The sequence below is a fragment of the Geotrypetes seraphini genome, chromosome 1, assembly GCF_902459505.1.
Source record: "Geotrypetes seraphini chromosome 1, aGeoSer1.1, whole genome shotgun sequence".
Classification (NCBI taxonomy): Eukaryota; Metazoa; Chordata; class Amphibia; order Gymnophiona; family Dermophiidae; genus Geotrypetes; species Geotrypetes seraphini.
Window position 1 is genome coordinate 476,168,553 of NC_047084.1, and position 18,057 is coordinate 476,186,609.

The following is an 18,057-nucleotide window of genomic DNA, read 5'->3' on the forward strand; positions in this document are numbered from 1 at the left end:
TCCAAATTGGCGGATTTAAGATCGTCTGGAAGCAATGGATAATAGCAGGAATACGTATCTTAGAAGATGTTATTTCTAATGGTAAACTGCTTGATTTTTCACAGTTGCAACATAAATTTGGTCTTGATAAATCGCAAAGTTATAAATGGTTGCAAGTGAAGCAGGCCATTCAGGTGGGGTTCCCTGAATGGAAAAGTCTTAATAATCAATATAGTTTAGAGTTCTTATGCTTTCAGACGGACTTTCTGGGACACCAGGCCGCACAGCGGTACAAATTAATATCTGGATTAATCAATAAAAAAACAAGGACTGGTCTTAGAGACATTTGGAGCAATGAGATTAAGTATCCAATTACTGCATCTCAGTGGCCATGCATTTGGTCTTGGAGGATGAGATGTACAATGTCTGCATCTAAGAGACAAACATGGTTTTTCCTGTTGTATAGAGCCTTCTGGACCCCTGTTCGTTTAAAAAAATTAGAGAGCTCTAAGTCTGATAGATGCTGGCATTGTCATCTTGAAGCACGGACTGTAGACCATTTATTATTCTATTGTCCATTTATTATGGAATTTTGGAAATCAATTTGGAGCCAGATAAATTGCTTATTAGAAAATCATGTGGCATTAACATATGACACAGTATTATTTGGCATGGCGATGAGGGCCAAGAAACAAATATCCTCTAATAATAATAAACTATTGCTCATTTTGACAGGGGTTGCCATACAACAAATAACACATAATTGGAAAAGTTTGAATAGACTGAACTTTAGTTTTTGGTGGAATTCAGTATGCCATATTTATAGCAGAAGGCTGAGGTTTCTGTTGCTTCTGCTGTTGTTGTTTCTTGGGGGATGCTCGAGTGTAAGGAGCTGCCTCGGAGGATAACGCCTCTGATAGGATGGAAGAGGCCGAGAAGGTTTTGGAGGAACTGGCTTAAGTTTTGGTCTGACGATGGAAGCAAAGGATTTCTCATGCTCAGACAACTTCTTGGTGGTGGCCTCTATGGATTCATCAAAGAGGTCATTGCCTTCACAAGGAATATTGGCCAGACAATCCTGAATGTTAGGGTCCATATCAATAGTGCGGAGCCAGGCAAGGTGGCGCATCACTACTGAGAAAGCAGTGACCCTCGAGGAACGTTCAAAGCATCATAAGAGTGCTGGGCGGGAAGACACTGGTGCGGCAGACTCAAAACTTCTGAAGTTTTCTACAAGCAAGTCTGCTTGCGAGACTGTCTGCATCTGGGCTTTGTGAATGATGTCACCCACATGTGAGAATAGGCTGCCTGCTTGTCCTGGGATAAATAATTTTATTTTCAATTTAGTGATCAAAATGTGTCAGTATTGAGCATTTATATATGCTGTCTATATTTTGCTCTATATTTGTCTGTTTTTTCTATAGTTGTTACTGATTGCATATTTTAAAGTCATCTGCCTTGACCTCTTTGAAAAAAACCCCAGAATATGATTAACATTTTCTCTGCATACAGTGTGCTTTGTGGTTTTTAAATTTTGTGGTTACCATACTATTCAAGAAATCCATCAAGACAAACTAACTCCACAGGAAGCATTTCAATCTCCCCAAAATAACCCACTCAACTATGTAACTCTTCTAGAATTGTCCAGATAACATCTTTTGTAATCCGCCTTGAACCGCAAGGTAATGGTGGAAAAAAATTCACTGACTAATGTAATGTGTATATGAAAAATGGATGCAAGAAATTGCATTACAATTAGTATTATTATTATGGGGGCAGAGTTTGGGTGGGTCTGGGGTGGAGTTTGGCCGGGGGGGGGGGGGTTATTCGGTTGGTATTTGCTAGGCTTAGGGGGTACATACAGTACTTGGCTTGAAAAGGTTGAGAAACACTGGTCTAGAGAATAGGAAGACCATAGAGAGATTTAAGGGAAAAAAAACTGCCCCCCCCATTTTTTCCTGAATTTGTTAATTGAATACTGTGCATTGAAAAATGTGCATCCTCCCTCCTCACCGCTATATTGGGAGTACTGGTGTTATGGGGGGGGGGGGGGGAGAAGGGACTCATTCAGTCTTAGCTATGCTAGGATTTAATGCCCCTCACCCCTCAAATGAATCAACCCACAAATTTCCATTCCATTTCTCCCATATATTACACAGTTGTAGCCCATCTAAATTGAAAATAACTTCTTGCTTGATTAAATAAGAAAAGCATGGTTTTAGAGCTGCATTCTCTTCTAGGGGCGGCATCTTTTTTCCTTTGCCCCAGCGGTTTCTTCGTAGAGTCAATGTTGGCACTCCCGCCTGCTCCTGGTCCGCGGCTGTAAACTGGACCTGGGAATCCAGGATAGGGCAGCAAGGTTGCAGATTAAATCCCCCTCCCGGCTGACTGAACGCTGCAGTGCGCAGGCGCGGGGAGCAGGTGAGAGGCGGGAAGAGACGCTCGCGCGCCGCCCAGACACCTACCTCTCACGTGCTCCGGGCAACGTTCCGAAGAAAGTAACAAATTCTGTTTCCCCGCCCCCTCCCCCCTCCCCCACAATGCTATAGGATATGACTTATTAAAAAAACACAACACATCGTCGATAATGAAATTATTGCCTCCAGGCTCCAGTTTTTCCCTCACTCTTTGCGGGCGGTAGTTTTGGGGCATCGCTGGACCTCTGCAATTCCTAGCTCTAACCCCTGTTTCCCCCACTGTTGCCAGTACTATTAAAGAGCGCACCCCCTACGTTATTCCAGTTCTTTGCCGCTGGAAGATGAGCGAAGACGCTTTCCAAAAGCCCAAGGCTGGGGCGTTGGGGGGTGCCCTGGGGGGGAAGAAGTCCCCGCGTTTGCCCAAGTGCGCGCGATGCCGGAATCACGGCTACTGCTCACCCTTAAAAGGCCACAAGCGCTTCTGTATGTGGCGAGAATGCCAGTGCAAAAAATGTAGCCTGATCGCCGAGAGACAGCGCGTTATGGCCGCTCAGGTGAGAGCCCCCTCGGAACTGGACGGATCTTCTAAACCCGAAAAGAGGCATTGATTGAACTTTCCCTGATCTCGGAGATAGGGGGCAGGCACATTTTATACTTCTTAAATGGTTTTGCTTTGCCAACTGTAAATGAAACTTATTGATGTCTTTCCCCATCGACTTACACGTTAGTATTTTGGCTCATTCCAACGATAGTAACTTGGGGGCGTTCACGTGTTGGGGGACCGAGTTTGCTGAAACTTTGGAGCGGATTCGGGTTTTGGGCGAGAGAAAAGAACTATGTATTCATTAAAAAAAAAAAAAAAATTACAACTGTGATTTGTCTATAGAACTATCCAAGGCAACAAAATCTAGCGGTTTAAGAGGCGAAGCTTAAAAGATATAAGATGTTGGCTGTGTAGTGATGGCGTTATCTGTAATCTGGATATCTTAAGCTCTAGGATGATTATGCTTTTGTGAGTGTTTTATTTTATTTTGTGGTTGGTGTAGCGAGCCAGGCGTATATTAAACGCAATGTTTAAAAAAAAAAAAAAAAGAAGGAACGTTTACTGAAAACCGCTCTGGCGTTTCTTATTGAACTGCGGTAATAAATATAAAGATAAAACTTGATTTGCAAGCGGATGGAAGTGCTAAGTAAAGATTAGACGTTGTATGGGTACACAAGGACAAAAATTGTTTCCTTCTACCTTACTGTTGTGCTTTTATGTAACGACTCGATTTGGAAATGTTTGGCAGCTCAAGAAAAACAACAACCCACCAACATAATACCATTTAACAAAGTTGGCAGAACAGTTATACTTTCTAAATAGCTGTTTTTGGGGTGTTTTTGTTTTTTTTTCCTTTTCAACAGCAGCAGCGTGTTGTACTTTTAGTTTAGACTGGGGGGTTTTAACGAGTGCGTACTAAAGTTGTAGTTTTCCAAACATGTTTATGAAAGATGTTTAAACGAATCATAAAATGCGCCCTCCCCCCCCCCCCCCCCCGGACCGTTTCAGTTGGAGGGGGAGGCGCTATTTCGTTTGTGTGCTGCGCCTTCCGTTCTGCTTTGCTAATATTGCCAAGGATGCAGTATTTAAAAACTTTTTAAAAAAGAAACTAGTAGAAACCCGTTGAAAGAAAAGCAGCTGGTGGTCCACGAAAGGACCCGTTCAGTCGATCTGTGAAAGTAATAATGGGGATTTACCGGCTGTTTGTTCTCACCTCACTGGTAGAAAATTTACTGGAAACGCGTTAAGGAGACGGATATAGCGCTAATCCAGTACAATTAAGGGTTCAAGCCACAGTAGATGGGGGTCTTTTAATGCAATGTCCTCTTTTAGATGACAGTATGGTTGCCTATTTGTAATGTATTACTTGGAAACATTATAGATTAGGGAGTTTTTCTCAGAACTATGCACTCTACTGACGGTACCTTTAGCTAAACTTTTCTGTTTCAATTAAATCAACCTGTTAATTCAGTGCAGTGTCTTTTATAATAATCCTGTTCTGCAGCAGTCTTTCAGTAATTTCTACTTAAAACTGATGCAATGAATTTCCAAACTCAAGTAAGCTTACTTTAGATCAGTGTCTCAAACTTTTTCAAGCCGGGGCATACTAAAGGTAGTGGTCACAGCTCGAGGCACCCAAAAGTGCACGGACAATGCCGTGATGATGTGGCGCGCATGCGTGGCATCATCACGCTGACATCCACGCATGCGCAGAGGCCCTGAAATGCCAGTAGGGCATGCCAGCAGGGAAGTCTAACAAATATCAACTGAGTACCCCCAACCACAGACCTCCCAAACTCCACCCTAGATTCACCTAAGCTCTTCCCCAGATCCCACCCCCTTTACTAATTCTAATGTAATTTTTTTTCATATAGACACAATATACACAGCAGATATACATTTTCAAAACTGACACATTTCAATCACTATATATAAAATCATTTTCCCTACCTTTGTTGTCTGGTGACTTTATTTTTCTGTGCTTTTAACTATGTTTCAGGGCCTTCTTATCCATTGACTGGTTTTCTCTCCGTCTTCACTTTCTGCCTTGCATCTATCTTTGGTGTTAACATTCAATATTTCCATTTTTCTGCTTTCTTCTCAAAATCTACTATCTCTTTCTCCTTCCCTTCCTATTTCCATGGTCTGACATCTCTCTCCTTCCCTCTTTCCCCTCCAGTTGTCCAACGACATCTCTCCTTCCTTTCCCCCCTTCCCAGTCTGGCATCTCTCTCCTCCCCATAATCTGGCATCTCTTTACTACTACTATTATTATTTCTATAGCGCTATCAGACTCCCCTCCTTCGATTCCATGGTCTGATATCTCTCCCTTCCTTTAGTCATCTCTCCTCCTCCCCTCCCCGTGTAACATTTCTCTTCCCCTTCCTCCTTTCTGCCCCCTGCAGTCCATCTCCCTTTCTTTCCTCCTTTCTGGCCCCTCTCACAGTCCAACATTTCTTCCTCCTTTCCACCAGTCCAACATTTTTTCTCTCCTCCTGCATCCTTGTCCTCTAGTTCTCCATCCCTCCTCTAACCAAAATCGCTCTGTCCCTCCATGAGTCCAACTTTTCACTCTGTGCTCTCCCCCTTCCCCAGAGTGTAACATTTCTCCTTCCCTCCTTTCTGCCGTCCCCATCCATCTTGCCCTCTCCATGAGTCCAACACTTTCTTCCTCCTGCATTTTTTCTCTCTCTGTCCTTGCCTCTTCCCTCAGTGGCTTCCCTCTTTCCCACCCCCCAATCCAACATGCTCTCTCCCCATGCATCATCTCACCCTCCCCTCCAGTGTGTAGCACCTTTCCTTTCCCTCGCTTTCTGCCAGATCCAGCAGCACCTCTTCTCCCTTCCTTTTACCTCCCCTATATCCAGCAGTACCCCTTCTACCTTCCCTCCTCTCCTTTCCAGCATTACCACTTCTCTCTTCCCTCCCTGTCCAGCAATACTACTTCCTCATTCCCTGCTCCCCATGTTCAGCAATACCCCTTCTCCCTTCCCTGTCCAGCAATATCTTTTCTGTCACTGCTAGCGGCAGCTCACTGTGCTTTTAACTTCACCATACAGCTGCCACTAGCAGTAGTTTAGCCCAGTTTCATCAGGCAGCCTCGGGGCCTTTGCTAAGCTGGCCCACTTCAATGATGCGATGTGGGCTGGCCTAGCAAAGGCCCCGAGGCTGCCTGATGAAACTGGGCTAAACTACTGCTAGTAGCAGCTGTGTGCCAAAGTTAAAAGCACACAGAGATGCCGCTGCTGGTCTGGGGGCACAGAGACGAGGAAGGCAGGAGTTCTGGCAGATACGTGCAACGCAACGGTAGAAGTCAGCTGACACAGGCCAGGTTTTCAGGATATCCACAATGAATATGCATGAGAGAGATTTGCCTGCACTGCCTTCTTGGTATGCAAATCTCTCTCTCATGCATATTCATTGTAGATATCCTGAAAACCTGGCCTGCCAGTAGATCTCGAGGACCGGACTTGGTGAAAGTGTAAAATAGTTAAAGATAAAATAAGAACCTTGTGTAATGGAATTAAAAATAAAGATCATATAAGAGCCGTGTGAATGGAGATAATTGGAAAATGGGCAAATATTTATGTGGAAATAGTGACTCATGCCATATCCTAGAGCAGGGATAGGGAACTCCAGTCCTCAAGAGCCATATTCCAGTCGGGTTTTCAGGATTTCCCCAATGAATATGCATGAGATCTATTTGCATGCACTGCTTTCAATGCATATTCATTGGGGAAATCCAGAAAACCCGACTGAAATATGGCTCTCGAGGATCGGAGTTCCCTACCCCTGTCTTAGAGGATAAGTGACCCATAGAGCAGGGGTCTCAAAGTCCCTCCTTGAGGGCCAGAATCCAGTTGGGTTTTCTGGATTTCCCCAATGAATATGCATGAGATCTATATGCATGCACTGCTTTCAATGTATATTCATTGGGGAAATCCTGAAAGCCCGACTGGATTGCGGCCCTCAAGGAGGGACTTTGAGATCCCTGCCATAGAGTGATAAAGATCATGTGAATGAATGCTATTTGTAGGTGTCAAGGTGATGGTCAATCATGATCCTAAACGCATATATTGTCCAGAATGTGAACCCCAAGTGAACTGCAATATTCGTAGATCCCTGATAATTTGTAGAGTAGCGCGTTTTTAGCTACTGAAGACGCGTACTGAAAGCACGTTTTAGCTACTGAAGACGCTGTCCCGTGTTCGGACAGCTTACACATAAAATGTTTGACTACCAGTGTTTTAATTGTCCACTACAGTGTCTTATATCCCCTGAAGAAGGCATCTACGGATGCAGAAACTGGGATCCTAGTTGGGACAATCTAGATCTTTTTTTTTTTACCAAGATTGATCTTCTGTTATAGATTCTAGGCGATCTTTTTACCAAGATGGACACTATGTTATAGATTTTATAGATATCCATTTGCATTAATAAAGTAACTAGTTGAATTTTTTTACATCAAGTTTGCCTCCTTTTGTTGGTTTGCTTAGCTAAATTTTTGAGGCAAATTTCTTCTTCCCTCTTCTGGTTTGCCTGTTGTCTTGTGCTGAATTCTGAGCGCCATTTATAGAATCCCTTTCTTAATGAAGACATGATTTCAGGAAAGTGAAGCCTCATTTTTACAGAGAATGTAGAGATTGGAATCGAGACATCCAGGTCAGGACATGCTCAGTTCCAGTGGTCTTTTAGAAAACAATCTGCTGAAGCAGAGCCTTTTTCTAAAATACCTACAGGTATGTGCAGTGGGAGCAATCATTTTACAAAGATACATGTTTAAAAACTGAACAGTAAGGATCCGGCTGCTTCCATGGTAAACATGGAAGCACTTACACATGGTAGTGCAACTTCCACATATAGCTGCTGTATTTTACATAATCTGTGAGGCTGCGATTTTAACATGGTTTTCATTTTAGAGGTGGAATTAAACTACAGTATGTAGGGGTAATTAGAATGATTCTTTTGTTCCTTTATGTGAGCACTTTTTGAATAGTTTCCAAGTTTATTTGTTATATACCGCCTATCAATGGAGATTGTCTATTTGTTTTTTCATTCAGGTATTCAAGCATTTTCTTTCAGCTGGTATAAAACCCAACTTGGAAAGCTTCTATTTATATGTATATTGTCCTTGTGAAATATGGAATAGACGAGTAAGTTTTAGTCCTGCCCTAACTTTGTCCCCTTAAAATCTCTGATTGCTGTGGATCTCCATCCATAATTGGCTTTCTGAAATTGGTATTTATTTATATATGTGACCCTGCATATGTAAATACTGCTATTTCCATGTGGATGTGTTTCAAAAAGAATGACCTTAATTTTAAAGAACTAACTATGTATGTATGCATATTTCAAAAGAAAATCTTTAGGAAAATACATTTTTGTGTAGCTAGAAAATTTACCCCACCAAGATTTAACCGTGACAATTGATGGTTTTAGTCCCCTTAAATGCTGGCTTAATATAATCTGTATATTCAGCATTAGTACCTTGATACTTGTCAGCACTGTATATCCAAATATTCTATTTTAACGCAAGTCCTGTTTTATTAAATTCGATCTAGTTACTAATAATTAAGGTTAACAGTAAAATAACATATCTTATTGGTAGCCCACGTAGATAATCCCCCCAAATATCCCTGCTAACCACATAACCTCCAGCTGCACTCATGCTAAGTTTCTGAATCCTACAGCGCTATCAGTACCAAGGTGGTCAGATGAACTAATCAGCTACAGTATCTGGTTAGTGCCGCTGAATAATCTACTGGTACATATCCGATTAGCATATCCAGTTGATTATATGAGTGATTAGACCAGTGGCATTCACTTCTGGCTCTTGGTGGCTACAAATGGGCCAGTTTTTCATTATATCCCTAATGCAGTGAATTGCAAACTATGCCGCAGCGAGATTCCAGGTGTTCCGCAAGAGACGTCCTGTATGCAAGTCAGCCATTATCTTTCCTCCTCTCCCTTCCCCCTCCCCCTCCCTGGCATAGTAATTTCAGGGTTAGCAGATAGAGGGATTTCCAAAACTCGGCAGTTTGACCAGTTATCCCAGGACAAGCAGGCAGCATATTCTCTACATGTGGGTGACGTCATCCACGGAGCCCCGTCGCGGATAGCTTTTCAAGCAAACTTGATTGAAGATCTTAAAGTTTGCTAGTTCTGCACTGCGCATGCGTGTGCCTTCCCACTCAGCTAGAGGGCGCGTCTCCTCAACATGGTCCTCAGTTCTTAGTTTTCCGCGGAGCCAGAAAACCCTGTCTCTTATCTGCGTTTGATTCTAAGTGCCTGCACCGCGGCTTCTTTTGTTGTTTTTCTTCGATCGGAGTCTCTGTGCAACGCATCTACAGTCCTTTTATGATTTTTTCCTTCGACCGTTGTCAAGGCAAACAGCGTGCAAGAATTTAAGAGCAAATGGGATGCCCATGTGGGATCCCTTAGAGGGTTAAGCTAAGGAAACCTGCCATCAGGTGTGGGATCCCTAAGATAGTAGACTTGGGGGTGGGTCAGTAGAGTGGGCAGACCTGATGGGCTATGGCCCTTATCTGCTGTCATCTTCTACGTTTCTCTGACCTGCAGCCCGACCTCGATCGAAGCACTGGTCTAAGCGTGCCTCTCCTTCGAGGCAGCGATCCGCGAAAAGACCCAGAGACTCTCCCCCTAGGCGAGGTCGGTCTCCGGGGCCTCGCACCTCGAGGTCCATTGAGGCGTTGGACCTCGTGCTGCCTGACCCTCATCCTCGGCGGCCTCCCATGCCTTCTCAGTCTCCGAGCCATGGAGCTTCGAGGTCGAGAACTGCCTCCTCACTACCTCGTCGGAAGGTCTCTTCTTCCTTGGGCTCGCCGGGTCTAACTCCCCGGGTCTCTGTCCCTCGGACCCCGGGTTCCTCGCTCTCCAGGCAGTCTAAACGCAAGCATTCGTCGACTCCCCCTTGATCTCTTAGTGGGGCTTTCTCGATGTCGGTGCTTGTGGACACTGACGTGCCGGCTCAGTATTCGAGGGAAGCTTCTCCCTGCCCTGAAGTCCCGCTCAGCCTTGCCTCTCGAAGGGCATTCTGCGGGCAAGACTTCCTCCTTCACCAGGTTCGTGGTCGACATGGATAAGGCGCTTCAACTGGACCTCCAGTCTGAATCCAGGTATACCCGAGAATATGGAAATGGAGCTTCCTCATCCACCGAGGGAATTCCTTTGCCTCCCGTTGAATCCGGTCCTGAAGCAGACTTTCTTCCGGAATTTGGAGACGACGTACACAATCCCTGCCATTCCGTCCAAGATGGAATCCCGCTATCGAGCAGTCCCGTGTAAGGGATTTTAAAAAGCTCAGCTCTCCCACCAGTCTTTGGTTGTGGAGTCTTCCTTGAAGAAATCTAATCCTTCCAAGGTCTACGTGGCTGTCCCGCCAGGCCGGGAGGGCCGGACTATGGACAAGTTTGGCAGGCGCCTATATAAAAATTCGATGATGGCGAACAGGGTTCTGAATTACAATTTCAATTTTACATCCTATCCCAAGCACTGCATCAAATCCATGCCGTCTTTTTAGGATGATCTGGTGGTCCATTGCCGGTCCGAATTTCGCCGGCTTTAGGATATGCTGTCGCAGATTCGCCTTTATATGCTTCAGGCTACTTATGATGCCTTTGAACTATCCTCGCGGGTCACCGCTTTTGCGATAGCCATGCGCCGCCTGGCCTGGCTCCGCATCGTGGACATGGACCCTAATCTGCAGGACCGTCTGGGAAATCTCCCATGCTTGGGCAACGAGCTCTTCGATGACTCCATAGAGGCGGTCACCAAACGCCTCTCTGAACATGAACGCTCCTTCGCCTCCTTGGTCAGACCCAAGGCGAAACCTACTCCTCCTAAGTCGTACAAGTTGCCACCCCGGCGCTATCCCCAGAAGTCCACGACGACCTTTTCTCGGCCGCCGTCCAGGTGCCCGCACCAGCAGAGGGCACCACAAAAGCCTCAGCCTCCTGCGGTGGCTAAGCCAGCGCCGTCCTTTTGACTATCCCGGTGCGAGCATGCCGCCCCCTTTCATCCTTGAGCCTTCTCCTCTACCCATTGGTGGCCGTCTCAGTTCCTTTTGTCACCGCTGGGAGCTGATTATATTGGACAACTGGGTCCTCTCTGTCATCAGGGAGGGGTATTCCCTTCTTTTCCAGACGGCGCCTCTGGAAATGTCCCCAGGAGAGTGTCTTTCCAACAGATCGCAACTGCCCCTTCTTCTCCGGGATGCTCAAGTCCTTCTTTGCCTCTGGGCGGTGGAGGAGGTCCCGGATTCTATTCCCGGTGCTTCCTAGTCCCCAAGAAGACCGGGGACCTTTGCCCCATCCTGGACCTCAGAGTGTTGAACAAATTCCTGGTCAAATTCCAGCCTCTCGCAGATTCCTTCATTTCCAGGTGGGAGATCTTCACCTGCAGTATTGGGTCCTTCTGATCGGGCTTGCATCATCCACTCTGGACCTCAGAGTGTTGAACAAATTCCTGGTCAAGGAGAAGTTTCGCATGCTCTCTCTTCCCACGTTGTATCCCCTGATGGTCGAGGGAGACTGGCTATGCTCGCTGGATCTCAAAGAGGCCTACACTCACATACCGATTCATCCAGCCTCTCGCAGATTTCTTCATTTCCAGGTGGGAGATCTTCACCTACAGTATCGGGTCCTTCCGATCGGGCTCGCATCATCCACGAGGGTCTTCACCAAGTGCCTCGTTGTGGTGGTGGCGGCGGCCCTGCAGTCGCAGGGCCTTCAGGTGTTCCCATACCTCGATGACTGGCTCATCAAAGCACCGTCCAGGCAGGAGGTTATTGCAGCAACCTAACGGACTATTACGTTCCTTCATCGTCTGGGCTTTGAGGTCAACTTCCCCAAGTCCCAGTTGTGTCCCATTCAGTCCCTGCAGTTCATCGGAGTGGTGCTGCACACAGTTTGCTTCCTCTCTTTTCTGTCTCAGCTTCAACAGGATGCCCTCGTTCACTTATGCCAGAGGGTCTCCCTTCAGTTGACGGTTTTGGCCAAGCATATGATGATTCTGCTGGGGCACATGGCCTCCACCGTTCATGTGACTCCTTTTGCCAGACTTCACCTCCGAGTTCCTCAATGGACCCTGGTGTCCCAGTGGAGACAGGACCGGGACCCTGCCTCCCAACACATTGCGGTGACTCCCTTCTTGAAGCGATCGCTCTGCTGGTGGATGCTCTCTTCCAATCTTTCCAGAGGTTTTCTCTTTCATGCGCCCCCACCGTAGAAGTTCCTAACAACGGACTCCTACACATTTGCGTGAGGGGCTCACCTCTATGGCCTCTGTACTCAGGGTCTTTGGTCCAGCGCCGACTGTCGCTGCCACATCAACCTGCTGGAGCTTCGGGCAATTTTCAATGCTTTGGTAGCCTTTCGGCATTTGCTTCAGGAACGCGTGGTCCTGGTGCGAACAGACAACCAGGTGGCGATGTATTATGTGAACAAGCAAGGGGGTACAGGTTCCCTGTCTCTTTGCCGGGACGCTCTTCGGCTCTGGGAGTGGGCGATACGTCACAACATCTTCCTTCGAGAGATCTACATCCAGGGCCAGCAGAACTGCCTGGCGGACAATCTGGTGGAGCCGCCTTCTCCAACCACACGAGTGGTCGCTCCACTCCTCCACTCTGCGTCAGGTGTTCGCTCGATGGGGGATGCCGCAGATAGATCTGTTCATCTCCCCCCTCAACCACAAGTTGCCTCGCTTCTGCTCCAGGATTTACTCCCCGGATCGTCTCGAGGCAGATGCTTTCCTTCTGGATTGGATGAACCAGTTTCTCTACGCGGTCCCTCCGTTTCCTCTGATTCTGAAAACTCTTGTCCAGCTCAAGTCGGTCCACGCCACCATGATTTTGATAGCTCCTCAGTGGCCCAGACAGCCGAGGTTCTCCCTTCTCCTCCGACTCAGTGTCAGAGAGCCTCTGCTTCTGCCTGTGTTTCCTTCTCTGCTGTCTCAGAGTCAAGGTTCGCTACTGCATCCCAATCTGCAGTCTCTACACTTAACTGCTTGGTTCCTCTCCACCTGACTTCCCCCTTCAGTTTTTCTCAGTCGGTGAGGGATGTTCTTGAGGCTTCTCGGAAGAGTTCCACTCGACAATGTTACTCCCAGAAATGGACTATATTTGCTGCGTGGTGTGCTGAGCATTGCCTGGAGCCACTGTCTGCCTCCTTGTTTTCCGTGCTGGATTATCTGTTACACTTGTCTCGATCTGGTCTCAAATCGACATCTATTCGAGTCCACCTCAGTGCGACTGCTTTCATCAGCCGCTTGATGGGAAACCGCTCTCGGTCCATCCGGTGATTTCCCGATTTATGAAGGGCCTCTTCAATCTCCATCCTCCACTCAAGCCTCCCCCGGTGGTTTGGGATCTTAATGTGGTTCTGGCTCAATTGATGAAACCTCCATTTGAACCCATTGATAAAGCTCATCTGAAGTATCTCACTTGGAAGGTCTTGTTCCTGATTGCCCTCGCTTCTGCTTGCAGAGTCAATGAGCTGCAAGCTTTGGGTCCGGACCCGCTTTTTACTGTTTTTCATCATGACAAGGTGGTCCTTTGTACTCATCCTAAGTTCTTGCCTAAGGTGGTTTCGGATTTCCACCTCAACCAGTCCATTGTTCTTCCGGTGTTTTTTTCTAAGCCCCATTCTCACCCTGGAGAGGTGGCGCTTCACACTCTTGACTGTAAGAGGGCGTTGGCTTTTTACCTCCAACGCACCCAATCTCATCGGACGTCTATTCAACTCTTCATATCTTTTGACCAAATCGGTTGGGGTGTCCTGTTTCCAAGCGCACCTTGTCCAACTGGTTAGCTGCTTGTATTTCCTTCTGCTACGCTCAGGCTGGTCTTCTGCTGCAGGGTCAGGTCACGGGGCATAAAGTCCGAGCGATGGCGGCATCTGTCGCTTTCTTCAGGTCCACGCCTATTGAGGAGATCTGCAAGGCTGCCACTTGGTCCTCGGTTCATACCTTCACCTCTCACTACTGTCTGGATACTTTTTCCAGACGCGACCGCCAGTTCGGCCAGTCGGTTTTGCGTAATCTGTTCTCCTAACTTGCCAACTCTCCCACCGTCCATCCTGGTTAGCTTGGAGGTCGCTCACATGTAGAGAATATGCTGCCTGCTTGTCCTGGGATAAAGCACAGTTACTTACCGTAACAGATGTTATCCAGGGACAGCAGGCAGATATTCTCGCAACCCTCCCTCCTCCCCGGGTTTGCTTCTTTGCTAGCTATCTGAACTGAGGACCACGTTGAGGAGATGCGCCCTCTAGCTGAGCGGGAAGGCACACGCATGCGCGGTGCAGCACTAGCATACTTTAAGATCTTCAATCAAGTTTGCTTGAAAAGCTGTCCGCTACGGGGCTCCATGGATGACATCACCCACATGTAGAGAATATCTGCCTGCTGTCCCTGGATAACACCTGTTACGGTAAGTAACTGTGCTATTTTGGAAGTCCCAAGCTTGGGACCCGTGTCTGGAGGGCCTCCACGCATGCGCAGACATCGACGTGGGGTGTACAGAGGCTCTCCAGACACGAACTTGAGTTTATTGTGCCGGAGCAGAAAAATTTGCAAGATGCTGCCCTAATGAGTATAAATGGACACATTTGCATGCATACTTGAATGCACATTTGAATGCATGCATTCCATTATATGCAAATTTATCTTGTACATATTCTAAAAGCTCAAACCATTTGTGGCCTTGGAGGGCAAAAAGTAATACCTCTGGACTAGCCTTTTCTTGGGTCATATATAACTAGTTCTTGGTGACCATCCTATGTTGATGGTTTCCAAAACTGTCTTGGGGTTACCTAGATAGTCATATTTTCAGGATATGTGCAATGAATATTCATGAGATTGGTTTACATTTACTGCTTTCACTGCATGCAAATTTCTCCTATGCATAGTCAGTGTAAATATTGGCTGGCTGGGGTTTCCCCCCCAGGAAAGGTTTGGAACCCACTGTTTTTAAGTAAATACATATGTATATTTTTTGGCAGTATTTTTCTGTTCCTTTGGGCTTCCAGTTCAGTTGGAATCAGTCACTTTTGTGCTATATTACCATGAATCTTCTTGCTCAACTACACATAGTATTTTCCTCTAGCAGGAAGGTATGGCTCACTGGTAGAGCTACTGCTTTCGCACCTAGAGGTTGTGAGATCAAATCTCAGTGCTGCTCCTTGTGACCCCTCAGCCAGTCATGTAATCCTCTACTGCCTACTTCTTTGAATGCCAAATCCACAAAAAAGTCAGTATACACAATCCTTATTTTTATTTCCCTCTTCCCAACTTATCCCAGGCACCACAGGGGCTATATAGCACAAGTAATGTGAATCCTAAGTTTGCCCACAAGGTGTCACAATTGCATAATGACTGGGACTCCCTCTTCAGCCTTAACAGTAGAGCTTTCCCAAATGGGGTCACAGCCTAGGTGTGCTCTTGATAGGTACATCATTCTGCATCTCCAGGGGGTTGCATTATTTTATTTGATCACAATCATGGGATTAGAGACACAGAAAGATTGGAAAACACTACCCAGCCTTATCTAACCTGGGAGCTGAGGCATGACTTGGGCAGCCATAGGTTTAGACATAAATAAATTAGACAACTGCTTAGAGCATCACATTTTGAAAGCACCAAACATCTGGGCTAAACAGGAGCCTGATTCCATTTGTTTCAGGACTATGCTTTATGGGGTCAGAGGAACTAATGGGCGTGGGGGGTGGGGTGGGTGGGGGCAGAGAGAGAGGGAAGTGGGTGACTGTTATATTAAAATGCCATACCCATTTGTTTATGCTGCAGCAGATCAAAATTTTACACTGTAAGTCATAATATTTATCCTAAATCAGCACATTTTATTAGTTGTTTCTTATTTTAAACATTTTCTACATTGCTTCTCTGATTCTTCTGGACTTGTGGGGAGGCACAATCACACATGAAACACTGTTAAAAGTTACCCTATGTAAAATCAGATCTGATTGATTTAAGTGCGAGTCAAGTTACTGTGACACTAGAACTAATATCAACCAATCAGATCTTGTGAAAAAGGTTTATGACCCTCCTCCTGCCCCATTTGATGAGTGCTGCTGTGCTGTACTGGGCCAAAGAAAAAAACCATAAAAAGATTTAGGGCTCCTTTTACTAAGTTGCATTGGGGCTTTAATGTGCGGAATAGCATACACTAAATTGCTGTGCGTGCTGCTGGCATTAGTTTTAGCCACATAGCGCGGGTTTAGCTTGCGCTAAAAAATGCTAACGCAGCTTTGTAAAAGGAGCCCTTAGTTGATACTGGTTTAGTGTAGGGATGATAAAGATGTAATTTTCTTTGAAAATATGAAACTTCTTCAGTCTCAAAATATTAAATAAGATATGATTGTACCATCTTTAAAAAATGGATTTTACAGTGGATTTTACAAAGGATCTTAAAATTTTATTTTTTTAAATACTATTTATTATTTATTAAATATTTCAAAAGCAAATTATATCACTTTTCTGTATAATCACACTGTGTTGTGATACATTTTTCTCAGCATCCTTCTAACACGCCCTCTTACCATGACTCTAGCCCTATCCATTTCCCGCAAATATATTAAAGTGTGTAAACTTTGTGAAGAACCCTTGTATTATTCGGTTCATAGACAGTAACGCGGAAGACAAAGGCGCGCGCCAACAACTGAGCGCAAGATGGAGGCGCGCTCCAAAGAAAAAGACTTTTTAGGGGCTGCGACGGGGGTTTTTGTTGGGGAGCCCCCCCCACTTTACTTAATACATATCGCGGCGGCGTTGTGGGGGGTTTGGGGGGTTGTAACCCCCCCACATTTTAGTGAAAACGTAACTTTTTCCCTAAAAACAGGGAAAAAGTTAAGTTTTCAGTAAAATGTGGGGGGTTACAACCCCCAAACCCCCCACAACGCGGCGCGATCTGTATTAAGTAAAGTGGGGGGGGGGGTTCACCCACCCCCCCCCCGTCGTAGCCCCTAAAAACAGTCTTTTTCTTCGGCACGCGCCTCCGCGCTGCGCTCAGTTGTCTGCTTGCGCCTTTGTCCCGGCGCGCTTTTGACCTGACACTGTATTATTCACCTTTGCAAACCTGAGCTCAGGTATGTAAAAAAAAAAATCAGATACAATCCTGTGCTCCAGAAAGGTATCTGAGGCAGCAGAGGGCTAATCTCTGGGGGAAGCACATCTGACAATCTGGTTCAGAACATACCCAAAACATATCTCCACACCAGTTGAAGCTGAAATGGCCATTTGAGCTGTCTAGTTCAACTTTCTTCTCTGTAAATTTCCTCTGGATACGAAATATGTAGCCATTCTAAAGGTCTTAATCTTACTCCCCCTTATTATAATTCACGTTCTAATTCAGCCCAACCATTATAGTGGCAGTCCTGAGCTGGGGCTCCAAACCATGGACTCCCATCACTAGGGAGTTCCTTTTGAATGACGTCTGAGACTTTCTCATATCAGGGGCTGTCGACACTGCAGTCTGCATTTCAATTGACATTTGGAAAAGTCTCAGGTAGAGGAAGTCTCAGAATTATTGATAGATTCATTATTTTTCCAGACCCCTTTGTGTGGGATTTTTTTATGCATATGAGAGGGCTTCTTTTTTCTTTCTACAATTGTCATTTTCTGAAATCAGTTTGTGGGTCATTTTGTACATACACAGTAGTAGTGGGGGGAAAGGCAACAAATCCTTTTGAAATGCATTGCACTATTTATCCCAGGACAAACAGGCAGCATATTCTCTACATGTGGGTGACGTCACCGACGGGCCCCCTAGCGGACGTTTTCGCAAACTTGCTTGAAGACCTTCAAGCTTGCGTTTGGCCATTGCATGCATGTGTGTCCCTCCCGCCCGATCTAGATCATGTGTCTCCTCAGCGTGGCCTCAGTTCAATGTTTTCCGTAGAGTCAGAAACACTGCTCCCTTGCTACGCGTGATCTCGTCCCTCTTGCACCGCAGCTTTCTTTGTTGTTTTCGTTTAAGTCGCTGTGCTCGCGTCTTTGTTTTTTCTTATTGGCCACTTTGCCTCGCAGGGCCGCGGCCGTCTTTTTATGTCCCGGCCTCTTTCTGTGTTTAAACACTGCACTAAATGC

General features: G+C 46.0%; 1 protein-coding gene across 2 annotated transcripts in view; it reads left to right on the plus strand.

Annotated features, from left to right (window-relative positions):
- Nucleotides 1–2,630: 2,630 nt before the first annotated feature.
- Nucleotides 2,631–18,057, plus strand: part of DMRT1 (doublesex and mab-3 related transcription factor 1) — a 319,782-nt gene continuing 304,355 nt past the window's right edge. The window contains exons 1-2 of one of the 2 annotated variants that reach the window (XM_033925196.1): nt 2,631–2,950; nt 8,001–8,093. In XM_033925196.1, coding sequence (XP_033781087.1) covers nt 2,738–2,950; nt 8,001–8,093 — 306 coding nt within the window. In that variant the 5' untranslated portion in view covers nt 2,631–2,737. The remainder of the gene's footprint in view (nt 2,951–8,000; nt 8,094–18,057) is intronic. The other variant, XM_033925205.1, reaches the window with a different exon arrangement.